Below are 26,565 nucleotides of genomic sequence, written 5' to 3' on the forward strand. Positions count from 1 at the left end.
TCCAATGGCCGCTGCGGCTGGCGCATCTCGCTGATCCGAAGCCAGGAGCCAGGTGCTTCTCCTGGTCTCCCATGGGGTGCAGGGCCCAAGGACTTGGGCCATCCTCCACTGCCTTCCCGGGCCATAGCAGAGAGCTGGCCTGGAAGAGGGGTAACCGGGATAGAATCCGGCACCCCAACCGGGACTAGAACCTGGTGTGCCGGCACCGCAAGGCGGAAGATTAGCTGTTAAGCCACGGCGCCGGCCCCAGATTGGTCGTTAAAGACTGGAAATTGCACTCTTCTCCGGATCCGCTGAATCCCTCCGGATGAGGCCTTGCTGGATCTGCTGACCACTTGTTTCTCTCTCTCTCTCTCTCTCTAACAAGTGGTAGTCAATTTATTAAACCAGTCAGTTGGCTTAGGCATCTGCCATGGTGACTTCAACTTCTACTCCCGGCTCAGTGCTGATGGAAGTGATCTGTTTAACAGTCTCAGAAGGGCTGTGCAAGTCAATGAGCCACTTACCGGTTCTCATCTGGAACCAGCCCCACGTCTTAGAACCCTCACCACAGGGGTTTTACTCGCAGTGTCTTGGTAGCATCTGAACCAATCCTTTCACTTTCAGATTCTTCCCCTTTGCTCCTCCGACCAAGTCAGCACACACCTTCTCCAGGGACTTGCGGCTGGTCAGGGTGACCCTAATTCGGTCAATGGCCACCTCTGGTTCCACGGACGTCTTTCCAGTGTCTTTAAAAGCCATGGCTGCGGCACGGCTTCCTGACCGACTTGTTCCCCAGAGAGCGACCAGCGGTGAGTCAGGAGCCAGAGCGGGCGGAAACGTGCTCCGCCCCCAGCGCTACCGCGTCTTCTCAGAAAGAAGCTGTTTTTCTCTTGAACGGCAAAACTGCCTCCTGGGACTCACCATGCCCTGGTGAAGAGGGGCGTGAAGGATGGCCTTCTTCCCCTACCCTTCAGGAAGGAGGAGTGAAATGTCTTGGGGTGGGGGTGGGGGTGGGGGGTTTCTAACCCAGCAGTGTGGGATCTGATCTGGGCGAAAAGGGGGGAGGAGAGGCTGTCAGGTCTTGGGCAGAGAACTTGAACTTTCTTGAGCTTGTTTTTCAGAGAATGTTCCAGAAGAGTATTTCTTGCAACCTTGCAATCAGAGGGAGATAAGACCACCACACACCAGTCTGAGTCACATCTTCATGACCGAAGTGGAGCCCTCGTTATCATACCACATTCTCCGCCAGGGGAGGAGTTTGCTGTCAATTCCTGAACATACAATGTATGAAGATGTATGTTGCTCATGTGTGTTAGCAGGAGGGACCTCTCCCTGCTCTCTTGCTCCACCCTGGACACTCCGCTTAAAGGACATGTGGCCCCTTCTCCCTTCCTTTCCCCCGCCCCTCGCCCTGTGTGCTCCCTTGTTGAGACCCTGGGTGCAGGAACCAGGCTCAACCTCCCTCAGACTCCTTGCAAAGCAGCTGGCAAAACAGAGAAGCGGCACAGGGCAGCTTGTGAAACAGATAAGAGGAAAGTTCCCAGCGGTCTCTGAAAGCCCCCTACTCCCTATTTCCCACCAGGGGCAAGCCCCCCACCTCCCACTGGCAGGGGCAGATTCCGTCTCCAGCCAGATGACAACCCAGCCCTGTGCGTGCCTGTATGCAGTCTCTTTGCAAGAACAGACTGTCGCCCCTCTTTGCTTCAATAAAGCTACCTGTCTCTGTTGAGGTTGGCTTTGTCTCCTTTTTCTGTCTCTTTTCTGGGGCTACAAAATGCCACAACCCCAAGCTATTCCAAACCTAACACCCCTAATGCTGGCTATAAATGCCCTGGCAAATGGCCAGTGTTGTGGCATAGTGGGTAAAGCTGCTGTCTGCAATGCTGGCATCCCATATGGGTACAGGTACTGATTGCTCTGCTTCTGATCCAGTGCCCTGCTAATGACCTGTGAGAAGCAGCAGAAGATGGCCCAAGGGTTTGGGCCTCTACCACCCACGTGGGAGACCTGGATGAAGCTCCTGGCTCTTGGCATGGGTCTGACCCAGTACTGGCCATTGCAGCCATCTGCATAGTGGAGATGAGATGGAAGATCTCTCTCTCTCCCTCTCTCTGTAACTCTGACTTCCAAAATAAATAAATAAATCTAAAGAGAAGAAAAAAATTAGCCAGTGCTGTGGCACAGTGGGTTAAACTGCTGCCTGTGGTGCTGGCATCCCATATGGGCACTGGTTCAAGTCCCAGTTGCTCCATTTCTGATCCAGCTCCCTGCTAATGTGCCTGGGAAAGCAGCAGAAGATGGCCTAGGTGCTTAGGCCCCTGTGTCCATGTGGGAGACCCAGACAAAGCTCCTTGCTCCTGGTTTTGGCCTGGCCCAGCACAGGCCACTGCAGCCATTTGGGGAGGGAACCAGCAGATGGAAGATCTCTTTCTCTATTTCTCTTCCTTTCTCTCTGTAGCTCTGCCTTTCAAATAAAATAAATAAATCTTTTTTTTTTTTTTTGACAGGCAGAGTGGACAGTGAGAGAGAGAGACAGAGAGGAAGGTCTTCCTTTTTGCCATTGGTTCAGCCTCCAATGGCCGCCGCGGTTGGCGCGCTGCGGCTGGCGCACCGCGCTGATCCGATGGCAGGAGCCAGGGGCTTCTCCTGGTCTCCCATGGGGTGCAGGACCCAAGCACTTGGGCCATCCTCCACTGCACTCCCTGGCCACAGCAGAGAGCTGGCCTGGAAGAGGGGCAACCGGGACAGAATCCGGCTCCCCGACCGGGACTAGAACCCGGCGTGCCGGCGCCGCAAGGCGGAGGATTAGCCTAGTGAGCCGCAGCGCCGGTGCGGCGCCGGCGCCGGCCAAAATAAATAAATCTTTAAAAACAACAGCAAAAAATGCCATGTCAAATCGCTTCTCAGGTGGTTTATCTAGGGAATCCCGCCTGCTCACTGTCTTCAGTTGCTGTTTATCCTGAGACAAGGTATGCAAGAAGTTGCATGCACTTGATTACATAAAAGGAGAAGATTTCTGGCATCAGTTCAAGTCCTGGCTGCTCCACTGCTGATCCAGCTCCCTGCTGCTGCACCTGGGAAAGCAGTGGAAGATGGCCCGAGTGCCTGGGCCCCTGCACCTACATGGGAGACCCAGAAGAAGCTCTTGGCTCCTGGCTTTGGATCAGCCTAGCTCCGGCTGTTGTGCGGCCAACTGGAGCATGAACCAGCAGGTGGAAGACCTTTCTCTGTCTCTGCTTCTCTCTGTAACTCTGTCTTTCAAATAAATAAAATATCTCTAAAAAAAAAAAAGGAGGGGAGGGGATTTTTCCTTCTGTCCTTGCAGCCTCTTTAGTGGGTTGCCTGTGAATGCTTACTCAATAACAAAACTGTTTTCTTCCCCCTCTAACCTTCTGGTTGGCAGGTGATTTTATTTTTAATTCTATTTCTCCAACAGGGGTTAGTGTTTTCCGAGTGCTGGCCATCATGTCTCCCTGCGCTCTGTGACTTCCTCCTTGTAATCTCTGCCACCATGTCTTAATGATCAGTTTCGAGCCCCCCCCCCCCCCACATTGGAATGGGAGCCCTCTTAAGCCCTGCTGCCAGCACAGGGCTGGATGCCAGGTGAGAGCTGAACGAATGAATGAATGAACAAATGAATGACCTGGTGAACAAATAAACAAGTCTGAGAATTATCCCTCTGGTTGCTAGAGTGTTGAAAAAAGAGAACAGAGATTTTCTAACAACAAACCCCAAACCAAAACAAGTTTAATAGATGGGAATAATAAGAAACAAACAAACGGCTCAGGGGTAGGGCTGGATCAAGCACAGCCCGGCCCTTAAACGTATGCAGGTGGCTTGGGAGGCACAGCCTATGAGGCAGAGGCTGGGAGGTAGGGCGTGGAGGGGGGGCCTGGGAGCCCTCCTGCCCTCCTGGCACTGGGATGGCTTTGAGTGATGGCCTTCCTGACCTCTCCTCTCCTGAGGCCCCAGGTGAGGAGTCCCAGGAGGTCCTAGAAGGCCCCCGGGCCCTCCATGCCATGAACACGGAGTCCCTGCAGGAGGGGGAAGTCCAGCAGTGGCCCGAAGATACAGTCATCCTCCTGGCTTGGGGGTCGGGCCATAGGGGTCCCCAGAGGGCTGGCCTGGAACCAGAGGTTCTCATAGGACTTGGGGCTGGGGGTGAGGCCCCCCAAGAGGGGCTGCGTGGAGTCACAGCGCAGGTAGTGCCTTGGCCATGGGCTTGTGGGGCTGCCCAGCACCTGCCCATAAAAGACCTGGTCACTGGTGGGAGACGGGGGCTGGGGCTGGGTGGAAGCTGCTCTTGGGTCCCCCTGGAGTACGTAGGCCTGGACCAAGGTGGGGAGGCCACAGCTCTCTGAGCTGTCACTGGACTCCCAGTGCCCTGGCTTCTTCTCTTCCTCCTCCAGCACCGTGATCTTGGTGATGGATGGCATGTCGGGGTCTCGAAGGCTGGGCAGCTGGAAGGCCTCCTGGACACAGGACACAGGGTGAGGGCATGGTTCATTTCAGATGTGTGCACCAGACACGGTCCCTCCCTGAGTCGGGGCAGCTGTGGGGATGCCCCTGCTTCTGTCTGCTGGAACACAAAGTGTCACACATACAAAGCCCCTGCAGGTTCCTGATGTATGGTGCCCAACAGGTGCAAGACGTGCTGAGAATAGCACCATGAATCTTCCCATTTCCCAGGGCAGTGACTGAGGCTTTGAGCTGGGAGCAGCAGGGATTCAGACCTGCTTCATCCAGAGGGGTGGAGGGGCCTGCATGCTCGTCCCAGAGGGCAGCCCTGCCCTTGGAGCCTGGACCAACGCCCCCCAGTCCCTCTCACCTCTGCCATGATGGTGGGCACCCAGGAGCCCAGGCTGCTGTGGGCTGGGTCTGGCACATTTGGCCAGAGCGGATTCTTCCTGCAGAAGAAAGGGGCAGGTGAAGGCTAGTTCGGCTATCCCAGCCATCTCAGCAGCCCAGGAGGTGCCGCTGCCCCCTGGTGTGGACAGGTGGAGGGCTGGGGCTCCCAGACTGGCTCCACGGTCTGGGAAGGCTGGACGGGACTCAGACTGGCCCAGCCCGACCTGCAGGCCCCTATGGGTAGGGGTATCTGGGCGTCAGGCCTCTCTGAAGGGCTCACCTGGGACTGCAACAGAGCCAGGTGGTCCCACAGAGGCAGAAGAGCAAGAAGAGGCTGCCGGACAGGCCCAGGAGGATGTGCAGCACCGACTCCCCTGGGATGAGGGAAAATCAGGAGAGGGGACAGCACATGAGTATGAGGCTGGGTCTCCACCCTTGCTCTGAGAGCCCAGGACAGTGCTGGGTCTCTTCCCTCAGACTGGGATCCTTGGGCAAAGCTGGGTCTCCTCCCTCAGACTGGGATCCATAGATAGTACTGGATCTCTTCCCTCGGAATGGGATCCATGGGCAGGACCGGGTCTCCTCCCTCAAACTGGAATCCATGGGCAGGACCGGGTCTCCTCCCTCAAACTGGGATCCATGGGCAGGGCTAGGTCTCCTCCTTCAGACCAGGCATCCAAAGACAGGGTCTTATGTATTCTCAAAATCAGGAACTTTCGGGTGGGGGACCCTTCTGCCAGCTGTCTCTGCCCAGTTCTGCCCCCGTACCTTACCTAGGGCGAAGGTCATCAGGGTGAGACTCGTACTGTTGGTGGCCCCGGCCTGGCTGGCAGCCATGAGGTGGACGTGATACACACTGGCTGGCTCCAGGCCATGGAGGACAAAGCCGCGGGAGGAGGCATTCAGGGTGGTGGCTGGAAGTGGAGTGTAGGGTAAGGCTGGGCCCAGATGCTGGAGCTGTCTCCATGGTGCTGGGCACCCCTCTTGGGCCTTTTGGGACTGCAGGGAGCTGAGGGTGGACTCACAGAAGAACTGGTCCTGAGTGTTGGTCCAGAAGATGGTGTAATGGGTCAGGGGGCTCTTCCCAGCTCAGGGGGCTCAGGCACCCACTCCAGTTGTGCCCAGGTCCTGCCAATGTGCTTGAGTTGCAGCTCTGGGGCATGAGAGGGGGCTGTGGGAAGACAGAGGCACAGGGCGGAAGGTTCCATGCAGCTCCCTGGAACACTGCAGAGTGGCTGAGGAAAGGGATTCCGAGGGGGCTCACGTCCAAGCCTCACCTCTCCAGGGATTGTATCTGAACTGCACCTGCTGCTACTAAGTGTCTGAGCCAGGATTGGAACCCGGTTCTATTTGAACCGCACTCCCTGACTTTTCCCCCACCCGTTTTGTCTGAAGCATTACTCGGTTCTGCCATTCACTCTCTGAACTTCTGCCAGGCCCTCGTTCATTTTCTATCACACCTGACACCTGGCAAGGCGGTTGATTGATTTTTTTCAACACTTGCTCCCGGAATCCTGCCCAATTCACTGCCCAAGTTTTCCCGCCTCACCACCTGATTTGTACTCAGCTCCGGAGACCCGGGGGGTGGGGGTGGGGGTGGGGGATCAGGCGAGAGCCTCTGCAGGGCCAGAGGAGGGAAGAGGGAATTGTCTCATCATTTTCCTGATTGCTGGGGCCCAGCTGGGCGCTGGCTAGGGAGGAGAGGACTCTGGGAGGGGGCTGACGGCAGGTGAACCTGTCTCCTGGGAGTAGGCATAGATGTGCCGGGAGGGTCCCATGGCTGCCTGGTACAGCGGAGTCACGGCGATCTCGTAGACTTGGAAGGGCCTGATGTTCTCTGTGCAGAGAGAAGGGGGCAGCACTCGGGTTAGGCCCTGCACAGGAGCCAACCTCAACCTCAGCTCTCTCTTTGCAATGTCTTTCTCAGGTCCTTTGATGGGTGTTAGGGATGAGGAGTGGAAAGGAGAGCTAGAAGGATGCGGGGGCCGGGCTGCAGGTAGAGTGCAGAAGTGCTTCATGGGAAGATCTTCCTGAGTGTGGGGCTCTGTGACACGGACAGTGAGTCTGCCTCCCTACCCTGGCCCTGCCCCCCCCCCCCCACCGTGGGGATGCACTGCCTCCTCCCCATGCCCAAGCCCCGCCCACACCGCTGCTCCCGCCTCACCTCGAAGCAGAGTCCCTGTGAGGTTCCCATCCTGCTCCACCCTCCAGGTCTTGCTGCTGCTGGGGCTGGGGGCACCGGGGCCCCACTCAATCACATAGCCCTGAGGCTGAGGACTGGGGGGCTCCCAGCCCACCCAGAGGCTGTGAGGGTCTTGGCCCACAGCATGGAGTCCGACCAGGGGTGGACCTGGAGAGACAGAGTGAGAAACTGTGGAACGAAAGTGAAAAGAATCCAGACTCCAGAGCCAGAAGCCTGTGTTCGAATCCTGACGTTGCTACTTCCAGGCTGGGCGACCTTGGTTGGGTCGATATCTGAGCCTTGCTCATCTGTGACGTGGAAACAATGACCCAAGTACCCAGCTCATGGAGTCCTGGTGCAGATTCAGTGAGCTGATGATGCGCAGGACAAACCTGGCTTGGGGCCAAGTACGGAGTAGCAGTGGGAGAACGAGGACTGCCAGGGCTAAGAGCCAGGCCCATGCTGTCCTTGTATTTGCTAGCTTACTCACCGTCACACCGGGGAGGGAGGTATTACTATTGTCCCTGTTTTATCAATGAGAAGAGGGAGAGGTGTAGAGAGGTCAGGCAGCTTATCTAAGGCCACACAGCTGGGAGGTGGAAGTGTTAGCTATTGTGATTGGGATTGGGATCAGTGGTCCTCCTGGTGAGGGCCCATGTTTAGGGGATACTGGTGTGCTGAGGACTGATCCCCTAAGACTGAGCCACTAACTCACGGACCATGCTGTGCCAGAATGGATTGTGAGTGTGTGTGTGTGTGTGTGCGCGTGAGTCTAGACACCAGCACCACCTTAACCTGGCTCTGATGGACGTGAACATTAACACGCACCGAGCGGTTCCTTTGTGCCAGGCGCGTGTCTTAGTTAATATATTCCTCACAGCAGCCCCCAGCAGGCAGTTATCCAATTTTTTAGATGAACAGCGAGGCCAGTGAGGGGACGTTGCCTGCCCGGTTCACACTGCCACCAAGTGGTTGGATGACTTTTGAACCTAGCAATCTGGCCTCCACACTCACACGCCTTAATCACGTGCTCTCAGCCCCCTGTACCTCTGTGCTCCGAGAAGATCACTGGGGCGGGCTGGGAGGTCCCAGCGGTGTTGTAGGCCACCAGGGCCACCTCCCCGGCTCCTGGAGGCAAGTGGAAGGTGCAGCCCAACTCCGTGGTGTTGCAGAGGGGCAGGGCTGCCCCAGCCTGGCCTGAGGGTCTCCAGGAGACCAGGTACCCTTGGATTTGCCCGCTGTCTTCCTCCTGGGGTGTTGGCTGTGGCGGGCGGCGGAAAAGCAATGATAAGCAGGTGCACAGCTCATCTTGAGTGATGCCACGCCTCCAAAAGTGGGATGGATGGGACACAGAACTGAGTCCCAGATTGGGGCCAGGCTTTTCATCCCTCACTCCTTCCCCCTGTTCCCTTGTGCCAGGTTCTAGGAAGCGGGGAGGGAAGAAGCAAGTTGGCACATACAGAAAGCACTTAACTATCCGCTGAGCTGACCCTTTGGGGCATGGGTGACTCCTGCATTGTGGCTTCCCCCAGAGGTCCCCACGCACATGCAAAGTGCAGGCAAATCACATTTAAATGCAAGCAAGCCCTCAGACCTGCAGGGTTTGTCTGGGTCGGAGGAGGTTCCAGGGGTGGAGGGACAGCCTTCAGAGGGAGTCACCTTCCAGAACAGCTGCGCCTCCGGGGTCCCAGGGTCCAGCTGCCTCTGCCGCAACCATGCATCCAGTCTGACCACGGGGACTGTGGAGGGAGTGAGAGGAGAGCGTGCCGGTGAGGCAGAGCCAGGGTTCTGACGGCTGTGCCCCAGTCCCTTGTCGGCCGCTTACCCCGTTCGGTGGTTCTCCGCTCCAGGCTGGGGCTCCATGCACTCCAGTGGCCGGGTAGGGGCCAGCGGGTGCAGCGCATCTGCAGGACGTAGACGGTGGCTGGGAGGAGCCCGCAGAGTTCATACTGGACGGTCATGGAGGGCAGGGGGGCCACCTGGTGTGTGTGGGGGTAGGACTCTGAGCGTGGATCTCCGTGCCCTTCTGGGGTGAACCTGAGCCCGCTGTACCCCCTCAGCCTCCCACCTCGGGCTCTGGGGTTTGCCTCTGCCTCACCAGTGTCCAGTTGGCTTCTCCAAGCTGTGGCTGGTGGCGTAGCTCACACTTCTGGTCGATAAAATGGCTTGGCTTCCATGGCTCCCAGTGCAACTGCAGGCAGCCTGGCTGGGGTGGGGTCCCCTTGGGGCTGGAGTCCAGGGCCCACAGCGTAGGGGGCTCCAGCTTCACTGTAAGCAGTGGGGCTGTCAGAACCTCCCTCTGCTCTGCCCTCTAGGCCGCTCGACCTCAGCTCCTCTCGTCTCCCTGCCTGTGGTTCTGGAGCTGCATCCACGTGGTCCCAACCGCTGTCTTTGCATCTGACTTCTCATCTCTGTCTGAGTTGCTATGATTCTGCAGTTTTGTCTCTACGTATACATGCCTGTTTCTGTCTAGGTCTTTGTTCCATGCTCCTCCCCGGGGTCTTTGCACTGGTCAGAATGCTTTCTCCCAGATACCCTATGGCTTGCTCCCTCATTTCCTCCAAGGATCTGCTCGGTGGTTGCCTTCTTAGTGAGGTCTGTTGACATAGCAACTACCCCTCCCCTTCTTCCTGTGCTCCTGTCTTTGAACTTCTTCATTCTGCTTTTCATCATCTGATATTCTGCTTTGTTTCGTCCCCTGGGATGTCACATTCTGAAGGCAGGAGTTTTGGCATTGGGTTCACTGTTGTGGCTCTAGGACCTCAAGAAGTGCTTAGCCCCTAGTGGGCGTCTCTGTCTCCTAGCCTCTGCCTGCAGTTGCCTCACTCTTTGTCTCTCTTCTCTGCCTCTGTCTCTAGGTCTTCCAGCGTCCCCTCGACTGTCCCTGGCCCTCTGTCTCCCTCTCCATGCCTCTGTGGGTGTGCCCGTCTTGGTGGCCTCTCCCTTCCCATGCACCCAGCATGGCCCACCTACGTCCATGGGATCGAGGCACAGCTGCGGAGACACACTGGTCCCCAGCGCGTTCTCTGCCTGCACCCAGATGCCCATGCTCTGGTAGAGCGGCAGGTGTTTGCGCGGGATGGAGCAGTAGCTGTGCGTGTCCTCTGGCACACAGTCCACGATGGCGTCCTCTTGGGTTTGACAGCTGCCCCGGCTCCTGCCAACAGGCCAGGCTGGGGTGCCAAGCAGAGGAAGAAAGCAAGGCTCCCTCCCCGCCTCCCAGCTTTGCCTCTGCCTCCCCACTCCTCCCCACAGTCCTCCCACTCCTCCTCCCACCCCCGCCCAAAGGAAGGGGCTGGGGAGGAGCTGCTGCTCACTTGAAGCTCTTCAGGGTGAAGTTGGTGGGCAGGTGGGTCTCGGGCCCCGGCTCCCACTGGCAGGTGAGGCTGCTGGTCGTGAGGTCCAAGAGGCAGGACAGGTTGTGCGGTACGGCGGGGGGATCTGCTCGTGGTCCGGGGTAGGGGAAAAGATATGAGGGCTTTGAGTGCAACAACTGGCAAGCTCCCATGGGCTTTGGTTGGCTTTGGTCTCTCTCGGGCTGCCTTGTCTCCATACAGTGGACACTCGAGGGGTAGCCCAGTTCCAGGTACAAACAGGGACACGCAGCCAGACCTCCAGCAGCCTAGGGGCCCCCACCTCCAATTTCCCTAACTGCAGACCCCTTGGACATGAATAATGTACTGTCTGGGTTTCTGTTCCGGATCTGCCATGCATTAATCATGTGATGGTGAAGTTATTAAGTGCTCTGTGCCTTAGTTTCGTCATCTATAAAGTGGGGGCAATGGTAAAAGAGCCACCCCCAGGCTTATTGTGAGGGAAAAAGGACCTACTATACGTAAAGCGCTCAGGGCAGTGTCTGGCACAGGTAAGTGCTTGGTAGGTGTTAGTGGCTACTCTGATTAATATTTTTAAGATTTTTAAAATTTAATTGAAAGGCAGAGTGAGAGTGAGAGTGAACGAGAGAGAAAGAGAGACAGAGAGAGAGAGATTGATCTTCCATTTGCTGGTTCATTCTCTAAGTGCCTGCAACAGCCAGGGCTGGGCCAGGCTAAAGCAAGGACCCAGGCACTTCATCGGGTCTCCTACTTGGACTGCAGGAAACCAAGTACCTGAGCTGTCATCTGCCGCTTCCCAGGCACATCAACAGGAAGCTGGATTGGAAGTGTGGAGTAGGGGCCGGCACTGTGGCGTGGCGGATAAAGCCACCATCTGCAACACCGACATCCCATATGGGCGCCAGTTTGAGTCCAGTTCCACTTCCGATTCAGCTCTCTGCTATGGCCTGGGAAAGCAGTCGAAGATGGCTAAGGTCCTTGGGTCCCTGAGACCTGGAAGAAGCTCCTGGCCTTGGCCTTTGTGGCCTTTTGGGAAGTGAACCAGCAGATGGAAGATCTCTCCCTCTCTCTGTAACTCTGCCTTTCAAATAAAATAAAATGAAAATTTTTTGTTTTATTTTTCTAAAAGAAGTGCAGAGTAGCTGGGACTTGAACTGAAAACTGGGCGCCCCAGGTGGCCAGTTAACCCACCGTATCACAAGGCCTACCCCTCTGAATCGTAAACAAGAAGCTTGGTCTTTGTTTTTTCTTATGTCTCAGCTTGGCACAAACTCCAGCCTGCTCAGTCGGGAAGGAAGGCTGCAGCTGGGCGGGAGGAGACGCTGGGAGCGAGCCTGCACAGAGCGTCCTCCTGGGACACCCTCCTGGGGCCCAGGATCTGGACTTGCTCGGCAGCCAGGTGGAGTCGTGGTTGCCACACTGGCTTTAGAGCCACACCACTGATACAAACTCGGCTCCAGCCTCATTAGCCTGTGACCCTTGACACATTGCTTATCCTCCCCAGACGTCAATTGCTTCATCTGCAAAGTGGGGCTAAACAGTAGTACTGCCTGGCAGGGGAGATGACCCGACCTCATGCCCAGGAAGTGCCCATGGAGCCAAGAACTCTAACTGGTGCTGGGGTTGGAGTAGGCAGATGGCTGGAGGGACTTACAGCCTGCTCGCAGCTCAGCCTGATCCAGGATCTGCAGGCTGCTGCCCCATTGTAGACAGCAGGAGAGGAAGGTCTGAGTGTGGTTGAGGTGGGGCAGCGTGATGATCGATTCCTGGGTCCCATCAGGCCGCCGCCACTGCCTGCCTCCTGGTTGCGTCTCTGTTCCCAGTTTCCACCTAATCTGTGGGTCCGGGTACAGCTGGCTGCAGTTCTGGCTGATGGTGCAAGAGGCAGTGATGGGAGCCCCCAGGCGCACGGTGGACTCGGAGAGGCTGATGCGCCCGCATGCCTCCAAGCCTGGGGGAGAGATGCGGCTGTGAGTGACTGCCCTGCCTGCAAGCTCAGGCCTTGGTACCCCTTGATCTGGGTCCTCACCTTCCTGCCTCTCCCTGCGAGCCACGGGGGTTGGATGGGGATGGTGTGTGCAGACATCGCAAAGGGCTGTGAGGGGTGAGAGGAGACAGTGATGGTAGACGTTTCCCAACCTGTTCTACTGAGAAAAGCAGATGCTAACTTACAGTGCGTGCTGCCCTCCGTGGCATGAATATTCCCACCGTGGCTGATTCCAAGTGGCCCATGGGCTGTCCCTGAGCGCAGAGGTGGGGAGATGTGTGCATAGACAGCTCCCGCCAGCCAGCCTCAGCACACCACCAGATAGAGACCAGTGCCCTCCCCAGGACGGCCAAAGCAATGATTAGAAGATAAGAATCAGGGCCAGCGCTGTTGCCACCTGCAGTGCTGGCATCCCGTATAGGTGCTGGTTCGAGTCCTGGCTGCTCCACTTCCGATCTAGCTCTGCTATGGCCTAGGAAAGCAGTAGAAGATGGCCCAAGTCCTTGGGACCCTGTACCGCTTGGGAGATATGGAAGAAGCTCCTGGCTTTGGACTGGCCCAGCTCTGGCCATTTTGGCCATTTGGGGAGTGAACCAGTGGATAGAAGACCTCTTTCTCTCTCTCTGCCTTTCAAATAAATAAATCTTTTTTTTTTTTTTTTAAAGAGGATTAGAACCAAAGCTGGCCTCATTCCAGCTTCCTGCTAATACAGACCCTGGGAGGCAGCCGTAACCACTCAAGTGATTGGGTCCCTGGCACCCACCGGGGGGATCTGGATTGTGTTGCTGGCTCCCCACTTTGGTGTTGGTCTGGCCCTGGCCGTTGCAGGCATTTGGGGACCAAGCCAGCAGATGAGAGCTCTATCTGTCACTCTCTGTCTCTGTCTCCCTGCCTTCCAACTAAATAATAACAGCAACAAAAAGCCATAAAAGAAAGAAAGACTCTCACAGCCACTGTACCCTTGCACATTCAAGCCGATCTTGCTCACAGCACTGGGAGGTTGGAAGGCGTTGAGGTGTGATAGAGAAGGGCGTGGGCATTTCGACTAAACTGCCAAGCTTTAAATTCTGGCTCTGTGGCTTACTAAGTACGTCACCCTGGTGTGTCACTGAGGCTTTCTGTACCTGTCTTCTCATCTGTAAAATGGAACTAAAACCAGCTCTTATTAGTGCTGCTGGAGGAATGAGATGTGATAACAAGCACACAACACTTGGCACAGCGCCTGGCGTGTATGTTTTTGCTGCCACAGACTCGAGCCCTTCACCCAGCCCCCGTGGCCTGGCCTCGGACAACCCTCTCTGTTCCACCGCAGGTTGTTTTCGCGCTCCAGCCATTCTGTCCTGTGCTTGCTGCTCCCCCAAAGTCCCACGACCTCTTGACCCTTGCACCTGCTGCTTCTTTTTGAGGTGCTCTTCCCCCTCCCACCTCTCTTGGCGTTGGTTAGCATTTGGACCTCTTGGTGGGGGGAACCAGACGGTGTCCCGGCTGACCAGATCAGGCCAAGCCGCCCTGTATGTTCCTGAAGCGCTTACTACCCTCCAGAATTATAGTCCTGTGTTTAGCTGCGAATCTGTGTCCTCCACCAGACTCTGAGGTCTGTGAGGCCAGAGACCTCGGCGTCCACTTCACTGTGCTCCCAGGGCCCTGCACAGGGGAGGCCTTCGGTGAATGCTCACTGGATAAATAAACTAGTCGACACGCTCTGCTTTGAGGGTGCTCTGAGGCCCATTCTACTGATGGGGATGTTGAGGCCCTAAGAGAAGCAGCAGTTTTCCTAGGGTCACAGAGCAAGTTCATGATCCTCAGCATGGGGCACCTGCTCTTCTATAGACTCAGAATTGCAGGCTGGAAGGAGCTTTATAAAACTGTTTACTTGAAAACCTTACTTGGTGTTGTGCCTCTACAACAGGGTTTGGGTGGCTTGCTTTTTGTATATACTGCCAGCTAAGAATAGTTTTTATATTTTTCAAGGGTTAAAAACAAGTCAAAGTAAAACCCAAATAAGAATGTGCAACAGAGACCATACATCAGATGAACCTTTCAAACCCTGCTAATCCTGACTGCAGTGTGCACGCCCCTAGACACGGGACACACTCTACCTCTCAAGCCGTTCCCCTGGTCCGAGAGCTCTGCCTCGGCTTCCTTATTTCAGGCTCAAACCTGTTCCCAGTGGCCTCCACCTCCACAACTTTGCTGCCCACCCAGGCTGCATGGGACCCAGAGGTTCCTTCTGACTGTTAGGCTGAGATCTGCAGGTGAGACCTGAGCCCCCCCTTTCCAGGTGGCCTGGCCAGGGCTCTCACCACTCCTGGGAACTGGTTTGCCTGCAGAGGTCTGTGGGTGGGAGCCTGGCTTCCCCTCCTCTGTGGCTCTTGGGATTCTTGGCTGGATGGCAGTGCAGGGAAATGGTTTCTTCCTCCACCCCCAACCTCTCTCCTTGTCACTCCCCTCTCCCATTGCCCCCCCCCAACCCCGGCACACTCACTTCCGGGGAGCAGCAGGGTGATCAGGGCAGCCCTGGCCAGGCAGCAGGTTCTCAGCGCTGCCATGTCGCCGACTTGGTGCTCACCTGGAGGCAGAGGGTGTGATGAGGTCGAGGACTTTGGAGTCAGAGCTGTACTTAATCCTGCTGTGCACAGTGCAGCTTTGGCGAGGTTAAGTGACCTCTCTGTGGCCAAGTTTCTTTGTAAAATGGGGGTAACAACAGCCTGTGCTGCATAGTGCACGAAGCAGCACAGCTCAAGGTTTTGCAGTGTGCCTGGAACATAGCAAGTGACTCTGAAGTGGCAGCTGGGGCTGGTGCTAGAGGTGCCTTCCAGGAAAGAGCTGGGAATGAAGCAGTGAGGAGCAGCATTCTTCCCCTTCCCTCCCATCTGAGCTGACTCTCCCAGGACCGCAGCACCCCAGACAAGGGCGTGCAGGCATCTGGCTTATTTTAGGGAGACCCGAGGAGCAGATCAGGGAGCGGGGAGAATGAAACCGGGCAAAGGCAGCGTGAGGCTGTGTCATCCAGTTGGTCACCATTGTGGACAACTAAGGCACAGTCTTTCTGGGATTTTCCAAGGAGCCATCTAGAACCTTCCTCAGAACTGTCATGGTTTGTTCCCTGAGTGGGAGCAAGGACAAGAAGGTTCATCCACTGACACCAGCCCGACTTTGGTCAAGAGATGCCTTTTGTATGTTAGCTCCTGGGAATGTGCAGGTTGTACGTGCAGAAGTTCCAGGAGGCGTCTCCTGCATGAGCCATGCAGAGATCTTGCCTGAAGGAAGGGAGAGTGCTCCACAGAGCTCCACAGAGCAGCGGAGCAGGGGCTGGGAGCTTTCCTTGCAAGAAGCTGGATGCTGCAGTGATGGTTGTAGAAAGAGTGGGCTGAGAGGACATCAGGGGGAGCACGCAGGGGCCTTATTCACTGCTCTGGGCATGGACCTCTGCAGGCCTTCTGGGGTTAGGCACCACGTGACCATGGCAACAGTGCCTGGACAGAGGGAGCAGTGGCTCCAGTCTTAGGAAGTATGTGAAAGTTTCTACCCCTGGGATGAATGTCCTACCTAACCCTCCAGCCTGCTCCCATTGGGGTCTTGGGACCACACACACACACACACACACACCTGCTCCCCCAGCACTAGTTGGTGCTCTTGCTCACCTGCCTGCTTGTACATACACGGACACATATGTGCAGGTGGTATCTCAGCAGAGCCCCTGTGCTCAGCAAGGAGAGAGCTCAGAGAATCATCTTCTCTCGCTCCCAGACAGGTGTGAATGAGAGCCACTCAGATACCCAAGTTGTTTCTGTTTGCAAAGTCCTTGTCTGTTTTTCTGTTAGTCTATATATCTGTTGTCTATCTATCTGTCTAAATATATGTCTATCTGTTTATCTGTCATTTATCTGCCCATTTAGTCTGTTTGTCTGTCTATATGTCTATCTGTTGGTCTTTCTATATGTTTGTCTCTCTGTTTCTCTATCTGCTTGTCCATCGGTCAGTTGGTCCATCTGTCTATTAATCCAGAGGTCAGGATACCCAATGACAGCTAATCTCCAAGTCACCTTGTGCAAACCAGGAAAAAAAGCACTCCTTCCTCCAGACAGACAGAGCCCCACAATAAGACTGGGCAAGTGGAGAGCAGGCTGGATTCCAGTCTCCAACCATCCCTCGGCTGGGGGGTTTTGTGCAATGAGAAGCGTGCACACGCGTGCAGAGCATTCTTGTCCAGTCTACCCATCACCAGTTGGTAACCCTGCTATAGCATACCAGCTAGATTAGCCTGCCCACCCCGACAACCACACACACCGGCTGGGGGTGATGTAGCCTCCGAGGCCCAGGTCTATAGACACTGCTTCCCACCTCCACATGTCTGCCGCCATTGCCAGGCCCAGGCTATGGCAGTGAGGCCCCACCTTACCCTTCTCTGGCTCTTGTCCAGAGCGGGCAACCGAGCCCTGAGAGGCCCAGGCAGCAATCTCCTGGAGTGCTGGGGGCTGGCACGTTCGGCCTCCAGCCCTCCCCACCCACAGCCCTGGACCGCCTCGTGCTGGCCAGGGCATGGTCTGTTCCCTGGGAGGGCCATTTGCGGGCAGGTTGGGAGCGCAGATCCGCCACTCACCGCTGTGTGACCTTGCCCGGTTACTTCATCTTTCGGAGCCTCGGCGACCGCATCTGGGAAAGAGGGATAACAATAGCACAGGGCTGCTGTGAGGATGTGATGAGACGGCGGTGGGGGGTGCACCTGGCTCCGTGCGCGGCGTGGCCTGAGCGCTTGGTGAGCACAGGTTACTCTCACAGACCGCACAGAGGGTCACCGCCTCCTGCAGCCTGCGGGCTTCACTGCTCCTCTGGCAGGCTGTGGGGTCACCGACTCCCAGGGCTGCCCTTGCTGGTGTCTATGTCGCACCACGCAGTTCCTAAGCCCCATTTCTGGATCCTTTCCTTCTGGTTTCTGCCCCGCCTCACCCTGTCTGTCCCTGTCACTACAGCCGTCTCTGCTGGGTGGAGCAGGTGCACTGACCCCTGGGGCCTGCCACACTCGATGCCACCCGGAGTCACTGCCATTACACCCCCTGTCCCCCCGGGTCCCATCTCACTTCCCTCCCTTCACACCCAACTGCTCCCTCACGAGGTCACACCCTCCTCTCTCCTCCATTCTGCTGTGGGAAGAGCTGGAGACGGTGGGGACTAGGACTAAACAGAGGGAAAGGGCTTCCCACATGTGGCTCAGCGAGAGAGAGAGAGAGAGAGAGAGAGAGAGAGGAACAGAGCCAGAGGCTGAGATACACAGGTGGATGTGGCGGAAAGAGACCTGCGGAGATAAACAGTGAGGCCGGAGAGACGTTGGGAGCCAGAGACAATGAGCCCCAGAGACACAAGCGCTGTGCCCCCGTGAGACGGAGCCCTCCCAGGCTGAGAGCAGGGGTCTCAGGTTCAAGAGACAACGGGAAACAGGAGAGGCCCTAAAGAGACTCGGAGAGAGACGGCACCGTGGGGAGACAGCAGGCCAGGGAGGCACTGAGGAGCGAGGACTCAAACCCCGGAAGAAACTGACAAAGACAGGGACAGAGAACGGTTTGGAGACGAGTGCGCAGACACACAGGTTCTGGGAGACAGAGACACAGGGAGCGGGAAGCACCATGGCTGCCCTGAGCCTGGTTTCCTGTCCCCAGAGAGACAGTGAGGGCTTCCCTGGTCCACCTCCCCCACCCCACCCCTGCATAGGGCCTCTCTGGACAAAGGGACCCTGTCCGAGGCTCCTGGTTCCAAAGGACCGAATCCTGAAGGCAGGACCTGGCACAGGCCTGGGCCCACGGACACGGGCCCTTGGCAGAGCTGGGGGAACGGACCTTGGCTCCAGGTCTCCATCAAGCCCCAGGCTCAGCTCTCCTTGGAGGAACCCCTACTCACCGTGGAGCCTGCGGCCGGCCCCCTGCCCGTCTCGCCTCCTCTGGCAAGTTCCTGAAACCACAGTCCGGCTTCTCTGCCTGAGCCCAGTCGTTAATGACAGCCCGGGGGCTGGGATTGCAACACCTTCGCAGCCTCCTGCTGCCTGCCCTTGGGCCTCCGTGGGCACGCAGCCCCTTCCTCCCCGGAAGGAGCCTGTGAGGGAAACTGCTGGGGGCCCAGGGCAGCCTTCCTGCCTCGGGGGTCTTAAGGGGCTGAGGGATGTGGCAACCCTGTGCCCCTTCCCCTGCCTCCGGATTTCCTGAACTCAAACTTTCGAGGCTGGGAGGGCCCAGGCTCCAACCTGGCTGAGTGCCATCCCCATGCCCCCTGCTGCCATAGGAGCCATCACTCAGAAAGCGACCTGGCTCGGAGGCTCACGCGGCCTCAAGCCTTGTTTGGGCACTTGCCATGGGGCCCTTCCCCTCACAGCACATAGGTGGGCATGCTCCGGCTTCCAGGGGAAACATGTTCCCATGAAGTGCTGTTCTCCTCTCCTCAGCCCACCTTCCCTACCTTTGCTAGAGGGCCTGGCAGGTGCGCAGAGAGCTGCTCTGGGTGCGGGACAGGATCACAAGAAGTTACTAACTGGACTCCCAACAGTTCTGGTTCCTTGAATAGGTTCTGACTGAGTGCTACCAACTGCATTTTATGTCTTTCATTGTTTGTAATCCCTTGCCATTTGTTAAAAGATTTATTTATTTATTAATTTGAAAGGCAGGCTTGAGAGAGAGAGAGAGAGAGAGAGAGAGAGAGAGAGAGAGAATGAGAATCTTCCATCTTCAAATGGCTGCGTTGGCTGGGGCTAGGCGAGGCTGAAGCAGGATCCAGTAGCTTCTTCTGGGTCTCCCATGTGGGTGCAAGGGCCCAAGCACTTGGGCCACATTTTACTGCTTTCCCAGACATCAGCAGGGAGCTAGATTGGAAGTAGAGCATCAGAGACACAAATAGGCCCCCATATGGGATGCTGGCCAGCCCTGCAATGTTTTTTAAAGATTTATTTACTTATTTGAAAGGATGTGACATGGAGAGAGGGAGAGAGAGATTTATTCCATCTACTAGTTTATTTCTCAAATGGTTGCAGCAGCTGGGGCTGGATCAGATCAAAGCCAGAAGTCTAGAATTCCATCTGGGTTTCCCACATGAGTGCAGGGGCCCAAGCATGCAGGCCATCTGCCGCTGCTTTCCCAGGTGCATTAGCAGGGAGCTGGATCAGAAATGGAGCAGCTGGGCCTCTTTCTGGCACCCATATGGGATGTTGGTGCTGCAGGTGCAGCTTACGCTGCTGCGTCACAATGCCTGCCCCTCTTGTAATTGTGAACGAAGCATTTCCTGTGCATTTTCTGAGGGTCCAGACTGCTCACAGTTTATTGATAAAGGGTAGTGCCAACAGAGGAGCCGAGTGTCAGTTCACACATGACCCTTTGCAGGAAAGCGGGCAGTGGAGGGCTGCGGTTCTGGGTTCCTGCTCCAATGACCTGCCTGTCTGCTACAGGCTCCCCAAGTTGTCCTGCAGGCTCCATGCACTCAGCTGATCCCATTGACTCTGCTCTCAAAACACAGCCAGAATCCTGGGCAGACAGGCAGTCTGGAAAATTCAGCTTGGCCCTGTGTTTGAATGTTTGCAATGGCTTAGAAATGATCAATTCCACTTAAACCAACACCTGCCCAGGTACAAGCCGCCCTTCTCTCTGTCTCTTTCTCTCTCTTCTAAAGATTGAAAGATTTCCTTATTTATTTTAAAGGCAGAGTTATATATATAGGGAAAGTGAGAGACAGAGAGAGATCTTCCATCTGTTGGCTTACTTCCCAATGGCCACAGTGACCACAGCTGTGCTGGTCCAAAGCCAGGAGCCAGGAACTTCTTCTGGGTCTCCCACGCCGGTGCAGGAACCCAAGGACTTGGGCTATATTCTATGCTTTCCTAGGCCACAGCAGAGAGCTGGATTGGAAGTGGAGTAGCCAGGACATGATCCAGCGCCCAAGTGGGGTGCCAATGTCGCAGGCAGGAGCTTTATCCATTACATCACAGTGTTGGCCCTACTGCTCCGTTCTCTTGGTTTGATTGTTGCAACAACCCCTTTCTGGCCTCGCTGGTCTTCATCTCTGTCTCTTCTTCTTCAGTGGCCAGTGTGGTATTGATCACCAGAAGTCAGAGCGTGCTGATCTCCACCCTGAACCCTCCAGTGGCTCCTGTCTCACCCGGAGCCAAAGTCCAAGCCCCTTCAGTGGCCCGAGGCCCTGCACACCTGGCACCTGCATCACCTCCCTGGTTCCTCTCCTATTAGTCTCCCTCTTCCTCCCCTCACTCTGTTTTTCTTATTGTGTCCCCAACTGGTTAGGCCGCCTCCTTGCCCCAGGGCCTTTGACTATGCTGTTTCTTCTGCCTGGGCCCTTTCCTCCCAAGTAACAACCTGGGCCTCTACTTCCTCTTCAAGTCTTTGGATGTCTTCTTCTCACTGAAACCTTCTCTTACCATCCTTTGGAAACGGCACAATGGGTTAAGCGGCTGCTTGTGATGCCAGTATCTGACATTGGAGCGCCGGTTCGAGTCCTGGCTGCTCTACTTGCAATCTACATCCCTGCTAATGTGCCTGGGAGGGCAGCAGGTGATGGCCCAAGTGCTTCCACCCTCATGGAAGACCTGGATGGAGTTCCAGGCTCCTGGCTTTGGCTTTGCCTACTGCTGGTTGTTGTGGCCATTTGGGGAATGACTCAGCAGATGAAAAGGTCTCTGTCTCTGTCTCTCTCACTGTCACTCTGCCTTTCAAATAAACAAAAAAAAAAAATCTTTTAAAAAATGACAACTCCCTTGGCTGGCGCTGTGGCTTAACAGGCTAATCCTCCGCCTTGCGGCGCCGGCACACCAGGTTCTAGTCCCGGTTGGGGTGCCGGATTCTATCCTGGTTGCCCCTCTTCCAGGCCAGCTCTCTGCTATGACCCGGGAAGGCAGTGGAGGATGGCCCAAGTGCTTGGGCCCTGCACCCGCATGGGAGACCAGGAGAAGCACCTGGCTCCTGGCTTCGGATCAGCGAGATGCACCGGCCGCAGCGGCCATTGGAGGGTGAACCGACGGCAAATGAAGACCTTTCTCTCTGTCTCTCTCTCTCACCTTCCACTCTGCCTGTCAAAAAAAAAAAAAGACAACTCCCACAAGCCCCTGTCTCCCCTCCCCCATCTCCCCGTTCTCCATCTGACACGGAAGGAAGGACATTCCGTGAGGACACAGGTTTTGTTTATTTTGCTCAAAACTTTACTTTGTCCCTATTATCTACACTACGAAGCTCTCAGTACTGCCTTGCTGAATGAGAGGCGGATGGATGAATCTTCCCGAACATCACTGTGCCAAATCCTGGAACGCCTCCTTCCGGTGATTAACCACCATCCTCTCATTCCCCAAGTCGTCCACCCCAGGGACCCAGGGGGGCGTCCCTGTCCCCGCACTCCCATGTCCACTCAGTTCTTAGTGAAGGAGAACGGGCCTCTGCTCGCAGAGCAGGTGCAGTGACACAGCGGCTTGAAAGGGGGCTTCATTTCTTGCTTTGTGGAGCTCCCGACGGGGGCCTGTCTACAACTCCGCGATTCCTCTCCTCTCCCTGCCTCTCTCCAGAGCCCCTTTGCTGCACGCCAAGTCCTTAACAGGTCAATCAACATGCCCCTACCTCCGCCTTCCCGGCCTCTGCAGCCCGAGAGGTCCCACCTCGTGCCCCAGCGGTGCCGAATCTGCTGGCGTGTCCTTGCTCACCCCAGGCTCTGGGACACCTCTGGCCTTTGCTCCTGCTGATCACCTGTCACTTCTGCCTGGCTGAGACCTATTCCCGACGCAGCTCTGCCCCCAGCCTGGCTGAGCATCCTTCTGGACTTCCACATCTCTCCTTGTTGATCCTGTGACACTGCAGTGAGCGGTCGGCTGTCTGCCTGCAATCCGGGGGCTGGAGCTGTATTCTGATCTCTGCCTCACCGGTCTCTCAGTGCGTACTTATTTGGCTGCAGAAGCTTCGAGAAGTTGTTGATCCTCTCCAAGTCTCTGTTTCCTCATCTGTTACAGGGATCCCACCTCACTCCCAGGGATTTTGTGAGGCGTGCAAGGCCTGGCACGCAACCAAACGTAATAGGTGTCCAGAAAAATTGCTTTCCTCTATCCTCTCTGAGCAATCCAATTATTTTTTTTTAAAAGATTTATTTATTTATTTGAAAGTCAGAGTTACACAGAGAGGAGAGGCAGAGAGAGAGAGAGAGTGAGAGAGAGAAGTCTTCCATCTGCTGGCTCACTTCCCAATTGGCTGCAACAGCTGGAGCTGCGCCGATCTGAAGCCAGGAGCCTCTTCTGGGTCTCCCACGTGGGTGCAGGGGCCCAAGGACTTGGGCCTTCTTCCATTGTTTTCCCAGGCCATAGCAGAGAGCTGGATTGGAAGAGGGGCAGGTGGGTCTTGAATCGGCGCCCATATAGAATGCTGGCACTTCAGGCCAGGCCGTTAACCCACTGCACCACAGTGCTGCCCCAACAGTGCAATTATAAAAAAAAGATTTATTTATTTATTTGAAAGTCAGGGTTGGGAGAGAGAGAGAGAGAGAGAGAGAGAGGAAGAGAAAGAGAGAGAGAATCTTCTATCCACTGATTTACTCCCCAGATGGCTGCAACTGCCAGAGTTGGGCCAGCCCAAAGCCTGGAGCCTGGAACTCCATCCAAGTCTCCCATGTGGGTGGTGGGGGCCCAAACACTTAGGCCATCTTCCACTGCTTTTCCTAGGTCAGCAGCAAGGAGCTGGATCGAAAGTAGAGCATCTGGGACTTGAACCAGCACCATCACAGGCAGTGGATTCACCTGCTGCATCACAATGCTGGCCCCCAAATCAATATTTTAGAGTGAGATTTTCCTGTTCTTATGGCACCTCCTCTTTTGAGGACCAGGGAATGGAGCAGCAGGAACTAAAACGAAAGATGTTTGGAAGTGGATGTTAGATTGACAGAAGGACTTTCCCCAGGGGAGAGACCGTAGAGTGTAGACAGCTTGTGTCCACTGGCTGAGGAGTCAGCTGTCTTGTTTGCTTTTGCCCTTACTACCTACGTGACCCTGGATAAGTTGTTCAACCTCTCTCAGTTTCAGTTTTGTCACCTTTAAAATGGGTAGAATAGCATCTGCTTCATAGAATTCTTGAGGGAAATCAGAGTGGAATATAAGGCTTGTGGAACAGAGCTAGGTAAACAGCGATTGCTTTGGAAGTGCTGTCCATGGTGATCTGAAAAGCACCACCAGGCAGATGAGGAGTCGTCCCCTCCACCTGTACCCAGTGTCCACTTTGTAGATTCTCTCTCCTGTAGGACAAGGTGAGGGATCCCTCTTCTGGGACAACCCTGCTGATGAGGGTGAGATTCTTCCTGCTTGTGCTATTGCCCGTGATGTGTGTGGCTGCTGGGTGGGTCAAGCCACAGACTGTTGCAGAGGGGCTGGGGCGGGGCTGGGGTGGGGCTGGGGCAGGGCCGGGGTGGGGCCGGCGGGGACGGGCTGCTGGCCAGGGGAAGGAGCTGACAGGCCCTGTTGAGGCTGGAATACAGCAGTCGGCTGAGATTGTGCAAACAGGCCATTGTGCAAACACGCCCCTGTGTGTGACCTCGATTGTGCAAACAGGTGTTTACTGGAGGCTGCTGGCTTACAGAAAGCATCCGAGCTGGTGACTCAGACAGAAACCAGAATCTGGACCCCTGCTCTTCCGCCCTGGACACACCCTGCTCTGCAGGAGTTCCTCGTGCCTGGAGCACCCACCTTACCTCTGTGTCTACTCGCTGAAATTTTACCCATCCTTCCAGGCTCAGAGACAATGCCACAGAGAGGGTGGTTGTTTGGTTCAATGGTTAAAGACATTGCTTGATACATCCACACTCCATATCCACACTCCTGGGTTCAAGTTCAGCTCTGCTCCTGATCCCAGCTCCCTGCTAGCGTGCACCTTGGGAGGCAGATGATGGTGCAAGTCTCCATGTGGGAGACTCGAATTGAGTTCTATGTTGTTGGCTTTGGTCTGGCCCAGCCCCGGTTGCTTTGGGAACTTTGGGGAGTAAACCAGTGGGTGGGAGATCTGTCTGTCTGTCTCTGTTTCTCTGCCTTTAAATTAAAAAAAAAAAAAGAAAAAAAAAAGAAAAAGAAAAGAGAAAAAAATGAAAAAGCAAAAAACAACAAAAGAGAGAGAGAGAGAGAGAGCAAAAGGAAAAAGCCACCAAGTCTTGTCCCTCATTCGCATGCTCCTTTAATGCTCTGGTTCCCCTCGCCATGGATTTTTCTGGAGTGTCAGTGCCCTGAGTTCTTTCCTTGTCCACTCTGAAGGATGAGGAAACAAAGGTCCTGAGAGGGACAGTGACCTGCCAAGGCCACACAGCCGCTGGATCAAGCTCTGTACTTCTGGTCACACCGTTTCTCTTCACAGCAACCCATCTCTGACCCTGGCTCTTTGCTCGGGTCTGGGGGTCGGGGTGGGCACAGCCAGTGCCCCTGCAGGAGTCCAGGCCACACTGTCACATTTCTGGGTGACCTGACTTCAGTCCCGGGATACTGCACTCGCTGTGCCCAGATGCAGGCTTCTTCCCAATCACAAATCCAAGCTGAAAACCACCGTGGCTTCCTGTCGTCGCTGAGTCCTAGGTCTTCCTCACGGCCTTCTCAGCCTTCAGAGCCAGCCCCTTGAGGTAGGAGTTGTGGCGGGATTAAGATTCTGCTGGGGACACCTGCCTCCCATATCGGAGTCCCTGGTTCAAGTCCCAGCTACTCTGCTTCCGGCCCAGCTTCCTGCCGGTGCACCTTGGGAGACAGCAGATGATGGCTCAAGTGCTTGAGTTCTGGCCATCCACATGGGAGACCCGGATGGAGTTCCTGGCTCCTGGCTTCTGCCTGGTTTGACCCCTGCTGTTGCAAGCATTTGGAGAGTGAATCCGCAGTTTGAAGATCTCCTCTCTCTGTCACTCCTTCCAAATAAATACATAAAAACAAACAAACAAATGAAAGACAAAACAAACCAGTCCCCTAATTCTCTGCCACCCTGGAGCTTCATCGCTTGATTATCCACCCCCACCTCCCTTCCCCTTCCCAAGCCTGCTGCCCCAGTCATCCCATTCCCCACCTCTGTCTCATCACATGCTGGTTTTCACGGCCCTAGACCCCCTTTCCCTTACTGCTCTCTCTGCTTGCAGTGTTCTTCCCCTGTTTCTTTCTTCCCTCAACACCTAGCTTCAATGTCACCTTCCCCAGGAGGCCTCCCCAGGTTTCCCAGGCTGGGCTGGGCACTGCTCACCTGGGCTCCCCGGGGCTCAGTGAAGGCAGGGATAGATGGATCCGTGAGCCCGGATGTAGCCTCTGGCCAGGCATGGAGGAGGTGTCCGTGAGAGGTCGCTGTAGAATTTGGGTGTTGGACCTGGGTCGGCAGATCTGGGGGGCCCGGAGGGTCCGTCCAGTCCTCTGCCGAGAAGTCTGGAGGAGGCTCTGCCAGCCCCTGGCAGCCAGCGCTGTGTTCCCCGCTTCTCTGCTCAGATTGGCAGGACTTTCTGCCTTTGATTGGTGCCCCCAGATGAGAAGTGAATTAATTAGGACATAATTGATTCTGAGTGCTGGTGTGCAAATCTCGGTGCTGTGAAGAGGCTGGGCTGGCTGCCCAGCTGCCCTCCTGGGACCTGCTTTTGGGTAAGGAAGCTGCATTCTAGCTGGGAGTGGGCAAAAAGAAGCGCTCCCCTCCCCCCATCCCCGCCTGTGGTCTGCTGGCCAGGGGGTCCTTATCTCTGCTTTCTGTGCTTGGCCTGTGGTGGCCTGCGGTGGCCAGGCTGGGGAAGGCATGGCGGGGCAGGGGGGAGGGACTCAGAGGCTGAGATCAAAGATAAAAGAGATAAAACCTCCAATGTGGGTGGGGGGTGGGAAAGGTCTTCCTCTGTAACCCTGTGGCTGGTGGATGGGGCCGGGAGCAGCCAGACAAAGGAGGGCTCCCGCCTCCTCAGGGGCTTCTTTCCCTCAGTGGCTGGTTTGTGTCCCTCAGTACCTGGGTGGGCAGGTAGAAGGGAGGTGGGCATTCTCCCTGGAAAATCTCGCCAGGAAGAGCAACCAGGGCCATCGCTGCGGCTCAACAGGCTAATCCTCCACCTGCGGCGCCGGCACACCGGGTTCTAGTCCTGGTCGGGGCTCCGGATTCTGTCCTGGTTGCCCCTCTTCCAGGCCAGCTCTCTGCTATGGCCCGGGAAGGCAGTGGAGGATGGCCCAAGTGCTCCCGCATGGGAGACCAGGAGAAGCACCTGGCTCCTGACTTCGGATCAGCGCAGTGCGC

General features: G+C 55.9%; 1 protein-coding gene and 1 pseudogene across 1 annotated transcript; both read right to left on the reverse strand.

Moving 5' to 3' along the window:
- Nucleotides 1-347: 347 nt before the first annotated feature.
- On the reverse strand, nucleotides 348-768 carry LOC133760683 (small ribosomal subunit protein uS10-like; annotated as a pseudogene).
- A 3,206-nt stretch (nucleotides 769-3,974) lies between these two features.
- On the reverse strand, nucleotides 3,975-14,883 carry CSF3R (colony stimulating factor 3 receptor). Its single transcript, XM_062193265.1, is given in 16 exon segments — nucleotides 3,975-4,454; nucleotides 4,811-4,889; nucleotides 5,111-5,204; nucleotides 5,604-5,744; nucleotides 5,856-5,918; nucleotides 5,921-6,001; nucleotides 6,566-6,667; nucleotides 6,995-7,180; nucleotides 8,060-8,273; nucleotides 8,672-8,751; nucleotides 8,838-8,991; nucleotides 9,111-9,280; nucleotides 9,982-10,169; nucleotides 10,330-10,453; nucleotides 12,002-12,298; nucleotides 14,820-14,883. Coding segments are annotated over 16 exon segments (2,517 nt in total).
- Between the last annotated feature and the right edge of the window lie 11,682 nt (nucleotides 14,884-26,565).

The sequence above is a fragment of the Lepus europaeus genome, chromosome 5 (assembly GCF_033115175.1).
Source record: "Lepus europaeus isolate LE1 chromosome 5, mLepTim1.pri, whole genome shotgun sequence".
Lineage (NCBI taxonomy): Eukaryota > Metazoa > Chordata > Mammalia > Lagomorpha > Leporidae > Lepus > Lepus europaeus.